This window comes from Cyprinus carpio, chromosome B8 (genome assembly GCF_018340385.1).
Source record: "Cyprinus carpio isolate SPL01 chromosome B8, ASM1834038v1, whole genome shotgun sequence".
NCBI classification, from domain to species: domain Eukaryota; kingdom Metazoa; phylum Chordata; class Actinopteri; order Cypriniformes; family Cyprinidae; genus Cyprinus; species Cyprinus carpio.
The window spans coordinates 4,957,082-4,972,085 of record NC_056604.1 but is presented as its reverse complement, the minus strand read 5'-3'; the positions used below and the strand labels follow the sequence as shown (position 1 = coordinate 4,972,085).

General features: G+C 34.2%; 1 protein-coding gene across 1 annotated transcript; it reads left to right on the top strand.

Moving 5' to 3' along the window:
• Positions 1–197: 197 nt before the first annotated feature.
• On the top strand, positions 198–11,639 carry LOC109070023 (interleukin-1 receptor-associated kinase 1-like). Its single transcript, XM_019086634.2, has 14 exons — positions 198–905; positions 1,637–1,804; positions 2,902–3,015; positions 3,133–3,209; positions 3,401–3,586; positions 3,712–3,776; positions 4,928–5,042; positions 6,687–6,799; positions 7,095–7,302; positions 8,043–8,111; positions 8,191–8,415; positions 9,340–9,784; positions 9,892–10,011; positions 11,237–11,639. Exons 1-14 carry the CDS (start codon positions 794–796, stop codon positions 11,332–11,334), a joined length of 2,115 nt encoding a protein of 704 aa, XP_018942179.1. The 5' UTR covers positions 198–793; the 3' UTR covers positions 11,335–11,639.
• The last annotated feature ends 3,365 nt before the right edge of the window (positions 11,640–15,004 follow it).

Genomic DNA, 15,004 nt, shown 5'->3' with positions numbered 1-15,004 from the left:
TCTCTGTCTAAAACATTTATTTGACTCCCATCACAAACAAAACCAGTAGTTAGTGATGTTTCCTCATTGTGAAATGAATCAGTTTTTAGTCATCATATCAGGTTTTATCTATAATTTAATAATGTTTGAAAAAACGTAAACAACACAAGGAAAAGTACTGATGGCTGTAATCTGGAAAGCAAAATCAACGTTTCAGTTTCTCTTGGAGTTTTTCTCTGAGGTTTTGCAGTTGAACTTGAATTAAAACAATGCATGCTGCTCATATTTTACATTAAGACAAAAAAAAGTTGTCTGGCATATTGCATCACTTTAAATTTTTGAGCAAATGCCTCAAAATGCAAAAACAGCACTTAATATCAGGACAGTGAAATTTACTCTATTACTAAATGTGGAAAAAAGGAAATGGAAGATGTGAGTAAGTTAGACGTGATGGCGAAAGTATTCACGAGCTCTACTATGGTGAAGGTGACGGGTATGAATATTAATAAACGTAATGTAGATTTCAACTCATAACTTAAGAAAGTGGGCGTCGGTCGGCATCGGCGTCTTCTAAGGCGGCTCATGAATATTAATTAGATGACGCAATACGTATTCACGAACCAGTAGCGCGGTGTGACGGCTGTGGTGTGGCTCAAAATAAAAGAAAAAAAAAAACCACTATCACAAGTGACAGCCACAAGCAGGAAACTCCCGCGTACAAAGACCACGTAAAACAATATCAGGGCTGATTAAAATATTTACACAGTAAAGAAGAAAGATAAAGTGAGGGAAAACGCGGAGGGTTTCTGAAAAAATGTCTGGAGCGGAGTTTGAAAGGGAGTTTCTGTACAACTTACCCGCGTCTGTCATGAATCACTTTACACGGGTTATGGACTCACTTTCACGCTCAGACTGGATATTATTCGGTAAGAATTCTGTATTTATGTTTAGATTTTAATTAGGCTGATGTAGTAGTATTTTATTTCAACCTTAACCCGAGCTCCGGAGGATTTGTTGATTAGCACACTCGCTAACTCGCTTAGCCATCTCAGCGGTGACGTTAAAAGTTAAGTTTGTGTTCAATTTGTGAAATGTTTATTTCTTACAGCTATGGTTTATTTGATTGGTTTAGTTTGTAAATCTTTGTAATGATATTTGCGTGGTTATGAAAGTGTTTGAGGTAACTACAAATGTTTCGCTAAATGTCAGGATTGTTGCCCTGGCCTGATGAGCGATGACTCTGGAGTAAATAAAGGGGTTAATAATTAATAATCTGATTTAAAAGTTCAGCAATGCACGTGGATCACTGGGGTTGTTGGGGTTTATTTTGAGTCCATTGACTCAGGTGAGATGCTGAGATTTATTCCATCATATATTGTTAAATCACAGCTCCTTTTCGATAGTGAATCATGGGATTGGAAATTAGTTTAAATAAGATGCTGTTTATGTGATGTAAATGTTTGCCAATGTTGTCCTTTTATTCAGGTAACTGTCAGCTAGCACTTTATACACCATCATAATAATGACTCTTCATGAAGTTTTAGAGTGAATGCCTCTCTTACTCAGTTGGAGCTAAATATCATATTAAATTAGTAACTGAAGTATTTTGGTGGAAACTAATAACTAAACTAAAACAGTGCTTGAATGTCCATTGCAGCTTCACATGTTATATCAGACCAGACCGAACTACGCCTTTTGGAGCAAAGCCCCAGACGGACAGACAACCTGATCCACAAATGGGGCTGTCGCAACGGGACGGTTGGAGAACTTCTGAGGATTCTCGAGGGCTTGCAGTGGTTTAGGGCCCGTGATATCATCCTTGAATGTATGTATGCTTTCAGTATCATTGTGTCTTGACATTTGCTTGCCACATCTCGTGCTTTAACCAGTCAGGTTGTCAGGTGGATTTTGCGGTTGTTACATATGATAGTTTTGATTCAGGCACTTTATTGACAACTAAGTAGCACGTTTAAGTTGTGCAGAAACACAGTGCTCTCAGATGTGGCAGTTTTCTGCTGTGATCACACATGCTTATTTGTTTCAGTTTCTGTTCTCTGATCTCTAGAGAGGCTGTCGGAGTTACAGCTACAAGCAGTTACGTTCCTCTGACATCTACAGAAGAAAAAAAAAAAAAGCAGCAGCAGCTAATTAGGATTGTTATTTGATCTTAAACAGTCCAAAATGATCTTATTTGCTTTGTTAAAACACGTTTCCATTTCATTTTGCATGATTCATCTGATTAGTGCATGTTATTTCAAAGAAAATGATTTCATCAAAACTTGCAAACATAATGCAGATAAATTTGTTAAATAGGCTCATCTAGTTAAAGCAACTAAAATGACACAGTTTTTAACACAATATTTTCTTCAGACTCTACTTTTTTATCAAATTGTGTATTTTTTATTGACATGGCTAACAGTATATGCACTGACATAAATGAGAGAGAGAGTTATTTTGTTGATCTATAAACTTGCTTTTGGTAAATTCAAGATTTTTATTCGTCACATACACAATTATATAGAGCATATATAAGCAGCAGTGAAATGTGAGTAAATGTACTTGTAAATAAATGACTGCCGATAAATGACTTGGTTTTATATATCATATTGTCATCAGTAATAATATTTGAGTAATATTGTTATTGTTAACTAAAACTAATAAGTGTTCAAACTAAATTTGGTTAGTATTAAAATAAATCTGAAATAAAATTTTTGATAAAAACGTTAAATTAAAATTAGAAATGTTGCCATGTTGAAATGCTACAACTAAAATAAAAATAAATTAAACTAAATAGAAAAATGATAATGTAGAAAAACTGATATATTTCAGTTTTATGATTTACTTTTGTGCAGACTCTGCATGCTATTATATTTAGATGATAAAAAAAAATTCATTAATGTATTTTTACATGCATTTCCACAGGCAGACATATACGGCAGTTTCGTTCAAAACAGCAGTCACCTTTAAAGGTGCCACCAGTCCCTGCATCTCAACGCAGTACAGCCATCTTTGTCAAGGAGTCTCTCCCTGTCCCCGGTAATGTTTTATACTAAGCTCAGTGATTGCATCTGTCCAACATGATATTCTTTTTAAAAATGCAAGCTGACTGCTTCAGAATATCTGTGGTAAAAAATGGTCCTTTTGCTTTTCCAGAAGTCAGGCCTCTACCCAAGCCTAACCCCCCACCGCCTGATCTGGACTCTATGGATTCAAGAATTTCAAATACAGAGGTGCTTCATTTGATTAAAAAAAAAAAAATTTCAGCCATTAAAATGGCTACAAGAAAAAACTTGCTAGGTTTGACTGGTCACTGTTTTTATTGTGCTAGTGAGGCGTCAGTCAGCTTGACTCTTCCTTTAGCCGTCTTGTTTTTCTTCCTTACAGTCTCTTATTCCACTGACACATTTGTGTCTGTTCATAGTGTCCATGTGCGAACCGCGTGGATCCCCCACCACTTTCCTCTACTGCAATGAGCTGGCCGTTTGAGGAAATCCAGAGTGGCACATGCAACTTTTCCCCATGCAAGCAGATTGGAGAAGGAGGTTTCGGGCACGTGTATAAAGCTGTGATGAGAAACACTGAATTTGCTGTGAAGAAGCTGAAAGAGGTATTAGATGGGAACTAACAAAGCAAACCAATAGGATTTTGGCCGTTGTGTTATTGAGTCATTCAGTTTGTTTCCTAAGCATCCATGTTTTTTCTCTTTCTCTTTCATGTGGGTGTTTGGAACAGGACTCCCATTTGGACTGGAATGTCGTGAAGGAAAGTTTCAGGACGGAAGTAGAAAAACTATCACAGTAAGAAACTGTCTGTCTATCCTCTGCTCCTGTGGCTTCTGCTTCCTGTTCTCAGGCCTTAAATCTGTCTTTCCTGTTTTGTCTTAAAAGAATAGTTCACCCATAAATAAAAATTTACTGAAAATGTCCTGACCCTCAGGTCATCCAAAATGTAGATGATTTTGTTTGCTCAACAGATTTGGAGAAATTGAGCATTACAGCACTCCTCTGCAGTAAATGGGTGCCGTCAGAATGAACAGCCCAAACAGCTGATAAAAACATCCCAACAATCTACAAGTAATCCAAACCACCCCAGTCCATCAATTAATGTCTTGTAAAAGTCAAAAGCTGTGTGTTTGTAAGAAACAAATCCATCATTAAGATGTTTTTAACTTCAAACCTTTGCTAAAAATACGAGCCCTCTATCCATAATATAACCTACTCCAGTGAAGAAGTTGTCTTATCCGAATCAAGAGAGAAATATGCACAGATCAAACTCCGTTCAAGTCAAAACAGTCCAAAATACATTCTAAACAAATATGTCAGTTGAGAGGACAAAAGGGGATGGACTCTTTCACCAGAGGAAGCTTTAATGTAGATTATGGCCAGAAGTGACTATTTAAAGTTAAAACACCTTAATGGTGGATTTGTTTCTTACAAACAAGCAGCCAATGGACCGGAGTGGTATGGATTATTGTGATGTTTTTATCAGCTGTTTGGACTCTCATTCTGACGGCACCCATTCATTGCAGAAGATCCATTGGTGAGCAAGTGATGTAACGCTACATTTCTCCATATCTTTTCTGATGAGGAAACTCACCTACATCTTTGATGTTTTTGGGTGAACTATTCCTTAAATTAGCTTTTTTTCAGTCTGGGTGTGATTAATTTGTTTGTTTAACAGAAGCACAGAATGGGACTTACCCTCTTGAAGTTTCGATTGCTCTTTATGCACCACACCTCTTCATGACCAAAAATGAAAGTCAACAGCACACCCTCCAAAACTTTTTTGTGGTTAGTTATCACCCTTTTGTCTCTTAATTAGGTCATTTTTTTTTCTGGACTTTAGCCTTTCAAGCTTTGCATCCTTCAGCTACTGTAATGCTCTTGTTAAATGTTATGCAATATTATCTAAAGCTACACGGTTTTTCATTAGGCTCTTTCTTACACAGATACAGACATCCCAATATAATGGACTTTGTTGGCTACAGTATAGAAGGACAAACTTATTGTTTAATATATGTTTATATGCCGAAGGGCTCTTTAGAGGACCGGCTTCGATGTGAGGTGAGTTACCACTCTTGCTTGACAGTATAGGCACTGCATCAGTGTTTAGTATGCTATTCAAAGAATAGTTCCTTCGGAATGAAACTTATGTCATCATTTGCTCACCCACATGTTGTTCCAAATGTGCATGAATTTATTCTAACCTCATAAGACCCGAGAAAAAAAGTTTTAGGAAAAAATTAGTTTTTTCCATGTCTTTGCGTTGTTCAGAGCATTAAAAATAATGTAAAAAAATTTCACATTACATTCATAAGTTATGCTTTGTCCTCAGTAGAGGACATCGGGACTCAATTTCTTTAAAAATATAAAAAGACATGAATGAACATGCAGATGCAAAAACATTAGATTTTTTTTAAATCACCAATACATTTTTAGTTTTCAAGATTTTTTTACCAAAATTTGTATAAAGTTGATTCTCAACTATGTTATAACAGAATGATTCAATATACCATTTTTCTTTCTGCAAAATGTGTGTAAAATGACCATAAACAGGTTTTCTCATTATATACAATGTATCTATAAATTAAATCTAATTTGCATATTAATGTGTTTTTGAAACAACTTGTAATCAAAAAAGAAGTGTAATAATGGGAGTAATAACCGAATAAAGATTTTCATAATAATATATAATACTTCATAGAATGCTGAAATTTAATTTCTTTCTCTATTCATTTGTTATGTCTCCCAAAATACGTAATAAACATGCTTTTAATCCCGGTGTCCTCATAGGAGGACACGTATAATATCACTGTTCTGTTCCATAACAGAAAGTCATATTTTGATTTGAAACCCCATAACATTTTCCTGAGATGTTGATTTATGACACACAATTAAAAAATTAGACCGATTTAAATAATTACAAAATATTATCATATTTCCATAAGAGTGTCACTAAATTAATTTCAGACATTATTGATGACCAAGGAGAGGGAGTGGTCATGGTGAAACATCCAAACATTTAGTATCTCTAAAAAAAGCCATGAATGTGCTCTGTACAGGACATCCAGGCTTAAAACTGTGGCATGTACAGTCTCAAGGAAAATCACAAAAATATGATTTCTTCATATGAGGCCGCAGGGTCTTAAGAGGCTAAGGGAGATATTTTGAGGAAAGCCCCTGTGTGCTCTTTTAATATACATTGAAAATGAATGGGGACAGAGCTGTCAAGCCCACGAAATGACAAAAAAAAATCACCTGAAAAATAGTTTGTATGACTCATCATTCAAGTGTTCTGAAATTTAAATTGTTTTTACGCTAAAAGGTAGTTTTGTCCAACCTGGCTTTTAAATCTCATTTGAGGGCCTGCATGTACAGATATAATGGATCATAACTCGTTGTGCAGAGTTTGACGTCAGTGTTGTCAACATCAATGATGATGTCAACTATGTCAATGAAAAGATATGGCTCGAGTCACTGGTCTCACAAGTCAAAATATGGACAACTTCTGTTGTACTTTAGTGGTGCCTTTTATTATTTTTGCCTTGTTTTTATGCACTATCATTGTAAGTAAATAAGCCCTCAAAACAGTCACTTGGGATTATAACTGCATGAGTAACTGATGACAGAATTGTCATTTTAGGTCATCTATGATCTAACTCTGTCACAGCATAGGTCTGTCAGTCACAACGCTTGTTTTTTTTTCAGGACAGTAACGCCCTCTCTTGGTCACAGCGTGTAAATGTGTTGCTTGGCACTGCCAAAGCTATTCAGTACCTGCATTCATGTTCACCTGCACTTATTCATGGAGATATCAAGAGGTGAGTGCAAGAACGTGTACAAAGCACATGTACACTGGCATTCAGATGTTTGGGGTCTGTAAGATTTTTCTTTTTCTGACAGAATTAATACTTCTGTTTAGCAAAGACGTTTATAATGTTACAAAAAAACTCCATCACCTGAAAAAGGGTCAGAGTTCTTGCTTGGAAATTTAGGAACATTTCACCACTACATTATCCAGCGCTACAATTTTAATTTTTGCTGAATATATTGTTCAACTTGGACATGCATGTTAATTATCAAGGTACCAACAAGTCATGTTCCCTTCTGTTACAGCTCTAACATCCTTTTAGGGGACCACCTGGAGCCCAAGCTGGGGGACTTTGGATTGGCACGTTTTTGTCGGAACCCCAACAAAACCCCAGGCAAGACGTCCACCGTGGCTCAAACAGCTACGGTCCGGGGAACTCTCGCATACCTCCCAGAAGAATACCTGAAGGATGGACAGCTGGGAGTGGAGATCGACATCTACAGCTTTGGAGTGGTGAGCTGCATCGCACACGCAAAATCTCAATAACACCAATAAGTTTTTAATGTAGACAGCACTGATTGTATGTTCATCATCTCACCAGCAATATTATTTCACAATAATGCATGCACGTTATATTAAAGTAACAGTGTGTGAGAAAAGTAAATAGCCAATGTAAAGACTTTGATTCATTTAAAGAGGTCCGAGTTGGGTTTTTATGGAAGACCCAGCCTTAATTATATAATTATAATGCTTAAATTTTTTATTTTTTGGTTATGTTTCCTGTTTGCAAACAGATGCTACAAACTAGGGCTGGGCGATATAGCTAAAAAAAATCGAATCTCACTCTTTTTTTCTATATTTTGAAAATATTTAATATTAATATTTTTGTATTTGTTCTGGAAAAACTGTAAAAAGGTGTTGTTTTTTCCTCCGCATGAAAAGATACTGATTATTACTACACGGAACATGAACATTTAAAAATCATATGTACTTAAAGGTACCAAAATAAAAACACAAATACACACAGGAGTATTTGAAAGCAGGCATGATTTAATTCAGCTGTCATGATTGTGAGACAAAAAAAGCTGTGTGAAATTGGTCTGTATAAGCGAAGCATTTTTACAATATTTCCTAATTTTATACCTTCAGCAGAGATATCACTATAATATTTAATTTATCACCCATTTTTACTGCAAAGGTCTTTCAGCTTTCCATATCTGATAAATCACACTCCAGTTTCTCTCATACCGCAGGTCATGCTAGAGGTACTTACTGGACGCCGGGCTCTGGAGGTCAATAGCCAATCCAGAACTGTTTACTTGGTAAGTAGAGCTGAGATCTTATTTTAGTCACGTATGTTAGAGTTGGCTGCTGGGTGGTTAAACATGTTATTTCTCACAGAAAGATCTAGTAAAAGAGGAGGAAGATGATGGAAGAAGTTTCAGCAAAGGGAAGCACTCGCGGGAGCTGTCCTATGCTTACGCAGCGGAGAACATCTGCAGGAAACATCTGGATCCTCGACTGATGACTAAAGACACACCTTCCCCTCAAGGATCAATGGAAATCTCTCAGCTGGCGTGTCAGTGTTTAGACCGACGGCGGAAGAAGAGACCCCGCATGACGGAAGTAGGAGAATCTATTCAAATGCTTGGTGGTTTATTATATTAAGATTTTAGTAGTGTGTTTCTGTTAAATTGATCAAAATCCCAAAAAAATTATTTAGTTTTGTACAGTAAAAATTTAATTACAGTTCAAAATTTACTACTGTTAAAAATTTTGGGGTCAGTCATTATTTATTTATTTATTTTAAGAATATGAAAACATTTATGCAGCAAGGATGCATTAAATTTATCAAGTCAATAAAAATCATTTATAAAGTGATAAAAGATTTCTATTTCAAATAAAAACTTTGTATTCATCAAAGAATTCTGACAAAAAAAAAAGTATCACAGATTCCACAGAAATATGAAGCCGCACAACTGTTTTTAATGTTGGTGATGATAAGACTTTTTTTTTGAGCAGCAAATCATCATATTGGAATGATTTCTGAAGGATCATGTGACACTGAAGACTGGAGTAATGATGCTGAAAATTCAGCTTTGCATCCCAGAAATAAATTACAATTTAAAATATATTCAAAAATAGAAAAGTTCTTTTAAACTGTAATGATATTTCACAATATTACTCAAATAAATGCAGCCTTGGTGAGACATTAAAAAGCTAAATAAAATAAGTCTTACTGATCCTAAACTTTTAAACGGTTGTGTAAATGTAGTATTATTTTCAGAACTAAAAAGAGCATTTCTTCAAGTTATTAAATATTAAAGGATGGAGTGATTAAGAACAATTGCACCTGACAACAAACATGTGAAGGAGGTGTTTCTTAAAGACACAGACTCAGCGTCCAAAAACAGAAAGTTCCGTTCAAATAGAGAGTGGTCCCAAAAACTGAATTATTACTAGCTAACAAGTAGACATCAGGGAAATAATACGATTATTAAAAACAATTATACCCCTTCATAATATTATGTTTATTCTGGTGTTTACTAGGTGTTCAAAGCACTTCAAGATGTGCATTTAGGTTTGAAGACCTCTGGCAGATCGACCACGGTCAGATTGTCTCCCGTATCATCTCATCCATCCACTCCTGAGCCTCTGCACTCCGGCAGCAGCTCCCTGGACTCTCTCACTCATCAGTTCTCTAAACTCCGCCCTCAAGAGGATACATACCCCTGCCTTCACAAGACTGTCTGTCCCATCTTGACCTCTGTCGTGACTCAGTCTAGCTCCTCAGAGTCAGAGTTGAATGATGAATCATGGGCTTCACAGTCCTCTGGTACGCCGTGTGAATCGGATGAGAGTCAAGGCTTTTCTCAGTACTTGACAAGTCACTGTAGCAGAGCTCAGGTGATGTCATGTGGGGACTGTGGCATTCAGAGCACTAAAACAAGTGGTTCTTTAGTGGAAAACTCGCCACAGTCCAGTCCCAATGAAGGTAATGAGATTATTTGTTATTAAAATGGGTAGATCATAAATAGTTAAGAGCCTTTTTCTGAATGTATGGTATTATAAATTTCTGGTTGGCCCTGTCTGAATTTACAGATTTTTCTGACAAGAAAGTGTTTGTAAATCCTGTGAGGCAGCGACTGGTCCAAAAAATGGAGCTTTATGAAGAGGGAAGGATTTTAACTTCTGATCTGCTTTCATCCGGCGCCTCATTATGTAAGTGTCCAAATCAACCGTAACTGGATGACATTACTGTATACAACAAATGCTTCATTCAAACTGAGTCATAGATCCTGCATCTGCTCGATCTTATTGCCCTTTGGCTGATATCTGGAGATTTGCTTTTGAGGCATTGCTCAAGTCACAGATACTCAGTTTTCACATTCATAACGCAACTGAGGTGACAAATACAACCCTCATATTCTAACAGGACCCAATAAGCAATAAACATATATTTTATGTCTTATCTGGCATTTGTATATATTGTCTGTTTTTGTATTTTTTATTTTTAAATGTCATGATTTTCATCACTATGATACCAAGGTTATTATAGTTGACACAAAACTATGTTTGGTATTTGAAATTAAATAAACTTGAACTGAAAAAAATAGTAATAAATATGTATATGTATGTATACACACACAACTTAAATGTATTTTATTTTATTTCAGCTAGTTGAGCAACATTTCTCATTTTCACATTTATTTATGTAGCACATTTCATACACAATGATAATTCAGTGCTTTACAAAAAAGAATTAAAATAGTCACAACAATAAAAAAAATTTAAATGAAAATTTCAAATTAAAAGTTAAGAATAAGAGTTTATCTTATCTTAGTTTATCTTGATAACACTACTAATAAATTCAAATTACAATTAAAAATAAGACATTTAAAATGAAAAAAGCAAAAACTAATAAAAATTACGAATCACACAAAAAATGACTAAAATATTAACTAAAAACTAAAATAACATCTGAATTATGCTAAAATAACCCTGCCTAATAGACATCCAATAAATTCAATGGAATAAAGTTGAAACAATAGAGAACTGACACATTTCATCACTATAAACCACTTTATAATAACTTTCATTAGCATTAAGAAAAATGATAGAGTGCATAACAGATAATTAGATATGCTGAGCTGCTCAGTTATCATTTTAAAGGCCAATTCACATCGACGGATGCTGGTCAGCAGATTACAGTCCAGAGTCAACATGTTCAATCAGCGAAAACAAGCAGCAACAGATGTAACACACTGATTAGACAAAACCCCACAAATGTGTCAGTTGTCTGCTTCTGTCGGTGCGCTGTGAATTATTTCATGTTGAGTTAAAAACATGCAAGAGGATCTTTACAAAATGTGTCAACACAAAATTGCTGTGCATGTTTGTTGGAGTCGATAATATAGTATATTAATGCTTTTTCATAATTCTGTAGACCGGGAGATGAATGCTGAAACGAGGGAGCCAGAAGAGAGTGATGAGTTTGCAAGTGAGACGTCTGGAATCAACATGCAGTCGCCTGCTGCAGTTTAACACTGGATGTCTGGAGGAAGGAACCCAGCAAATATGTCAAAATATTACATGAAGTATTCACAAATATCTTTAGGAGGGGTGTCCCCGACTTCATAGTCGAATCGGAATTTTCGAATCTTGCCAATATTCGACTGATAATCGAATCCTATGTTTTGGGGGCGAGGCAAAATACATTACAGAGTCAAGTCAGACATATCCGACAGTCATAATTACGTTAACACACAGGGAAGATGTGTGACGGACGCCTCGCAGATATAAACGGGATAAATAATGTTTTATTTTTTGATTAAAAGATAGTAAACATTAAATGTTTTATTTTTTGTTCAAAATTTTTTTTTTTTTACAACAGTGCTCTCATTATAACGTTATGTATATGACAGTAGTTATTACATTTACATTACATTTATGCATTTAGCAGACACTTTTATCCAAAGTGACTTGTGCATTCAGGCTAACATTTTTTTGTTTGTTTGTTTTTACTAACATGAGTTCCCTGGGAGTCGAACCCACAACCTTTTTGCGCTGCTAACGCAATGCTCTACCACTGAGCCACAGGAACATGTTGTTAATTTTAATGAAGCAGCAGGTTTCTAATCAGTGGGATTTAACTCATTTATCTCATATAGAATACGCTTCGTTATTTATGCATCATAACGTTAATATTACAACGTATAGGCTATCTGCACAAAATGCTCCTGAATGCACGTGAACGTTTGTGGACGCGTTCTTCACGCAAAAACGTGCAGAAACACAGCAACTTAACTCTAAAAATTCACAGCGTTTTATTATAATAGTGTTCTTATTATAATTATGTATATGACAGTCATAGTTATTAATATTCTGCATTGTTGTTTGTCTTGCTCATTCGCGCTGCATGCTGAAGAGATACTCACCGTAGTAGCCTACTACAATGAAGCGCTTTACTGCATCATGAGATAAATAATATATACACAATATATATATATATATATATATATATATATATATATATATATATATATATATATATAAACCAGCTGAAATGTTTTGAAATCACTTGTACCCTACCTGATCGAAAAATCCAGTCTTTCACTCTGCCTGTGTTAGTTTGAGTCTTGTTAAAGTTTTAACTCCCTTCCGCCAAAGATGCTCCTCTGTCAGTCACGGATTATGGAAAGTGAAACTTAAATCTACAGGGGTGGTTGGATTTATTCACGCATGTTAAAATACGTATTTGAAGCCTCTTTCTTTTCAGATTCTAATTTATAGCATTATTTTAATAGGCTCTACATTAACTTATTGGAAGAAAAACAGGAGTTCTATGTGAAATCAGACATTTGAGCACCCCCATATTGCCAGAATTGATCTTAATATCAATATAAGATTGATATTATAAGATCCATATTGATCTTAACACCCCGCAATATTCGACTGTGAGATTGGTATCGAATAAAGCTCCTCCTATCGAAGCATCGACTCTATTCGGGGTCACCCCTATAAACTGTACTCTTTTTTTTTTTTTTTTTTTTTTTTACTGTTATGGTAGAGAAAATACCTTCATAAATACCTCGCCAAAGCTGCAGATTAATAATATTTTTTTATGGTAATAGAAAGTGAAACGAGGTGTGGACGAAGAAAGCTCTGTAGTTATGAACCTGTGAATCTTGACTGACAAGCCAAAGAAATATAAAAGTGCACAATTTATTGTTTATACGCCTGTTAGTTTGGCGATCGAATGTCTGTCTGTTGCTTGTTGTTGTTTTTGGCTTTGTTCTCAGCAGCATATTGTTTATAACATAACGTCAAGTTTATGGATTATGGCCAAAACACCTACTTGTATGAGTAATTATTTAAATACTATTAGTGCTATTTAACATTAATGACTAATCTATTTCTGTGGTACTTACTGGTGATTGTTATACACAGTACAGGTCAAAAGTTTGGAAACATTACTATTTTTAATGTTTTTGAAAGAAGTTTCTTCTGCTCATCAAGCCTGCATTTATTTGATCAAAAAATACAGAAAAAAAAAAAATGTAATATTGTGATATATTATTACAATCTAAAATAATTGTTTTTAAATGTATTATACTTTAAATTATCATTTATTTCTGTGATGCACAGCTGAATTTTTAGGATCATTATCACATGATCCTTTAGAAATCATTCTAATATGATGATTCATTATCAAAGTTGGAAACAGTTCTGCTGCTTAATATTTTTTCAGAACGTGATACTTTTTTAGGATACTTTGATGAATAAAAAGTAAAAAAAAAAAAAGAAAAAGAAAAAAAGAAGCTATGTTTTTAAAATATAAATATTTTGTAATAACAATATACACTACTGGTCAGTAATTTGGGGTCAGTAATTTTATTTATTTATTTTTTTTAAATAAAATCAATACTTTTATTCAGCAAGGATGTGTTAAATTGATAAAAAGTGATAGTAAAGAAAATATATTATTAGAATTTTTTTTTTATTTTGAATAAATGCGGTTCTTTTTAACCTTTTATTAATAAATTATATTAGACAGCAGAACTGTTTCCAACACTCATAATAAATCAGAATATTAGAATGATTTCTACATGATCATGTGATAGACTGGATGTTACATGTGACACTGAAGGCTGGAGTAATGATGCTGAAAATTCAGCTTTGCATCACAGGAATAAATTTTTTTTTTTTTAAGTATATTCAAATAGAAAACTATTATTTTAAGTTGTAATCAAATAAATAAATAACAAATATAGTCAATAGTCAAATAAACGCAGGCTTGATGAGCAGAAGAAACTTCTTTCAAAAACATTAAAAATAGTAATGTTTCCAAACTTTTGACCTGTACTGTACATTCAATTAAACATTTAGCCTGTGCTAAATTATGCACATTTGATTTTTTTTTTTTTTTCTAGTTAGATTACTGCAATTCCAAAACAGTTTTAAATGAAACACAGATTGCTTTTTTGGTTTTGTTTTGTTTTTTTAATCAGGGCCCTGACAGCAATTTCACAGATTTCTACATTCAGCCCTTTGCTTTATAACTGTATACAATGACTTGTAAAATGTAATGTAAAAACTTTTAAAAATTGTTCTTCGATTCAACGATTTAATCTGCTCTCTTGAAAGAAAAATTTTTGGTCATTTATCAAACTTATTAGTTTTTGTGAATGAAATACAACTCTTTTGTTTATCGGCAGTGGAGTGTTTTGTGAGCATATAATATTTACATGAATTATGATTATCAGATAGTTATTTCATGCAGAGATCATGAGTATTGGAGATGGTAGTCTCCAACAACATGTTAGAGGAGAAATTACCATGTTAACCATAGATTCTTTTACATAATAAAATATATATTTTACATGAATTCTGTGTGTATATTCTGTAATGGAGACCCACTGTATGTTTAGATATCAATGCTAAAATATTTCCATCTTTTTATATTTTTATTATATGAAGATTACATTAACAAAAACACCAAATAACTTTTTACTAGGCCTTCATAATTTATTTCTGATACTTTTCAATAAGAGCCCAAACTTTCAATCTGAAAATCCAACAAAAATATAAATTGTTTTAAAACTATGATATTTACAAAACCCTTTCTGAAAAACAAAATTCTATCTATCTATCCACACACACAATATTGTTACTCCATAAAAATTTAACTAATTGCATACTTTGTTACTCTTTA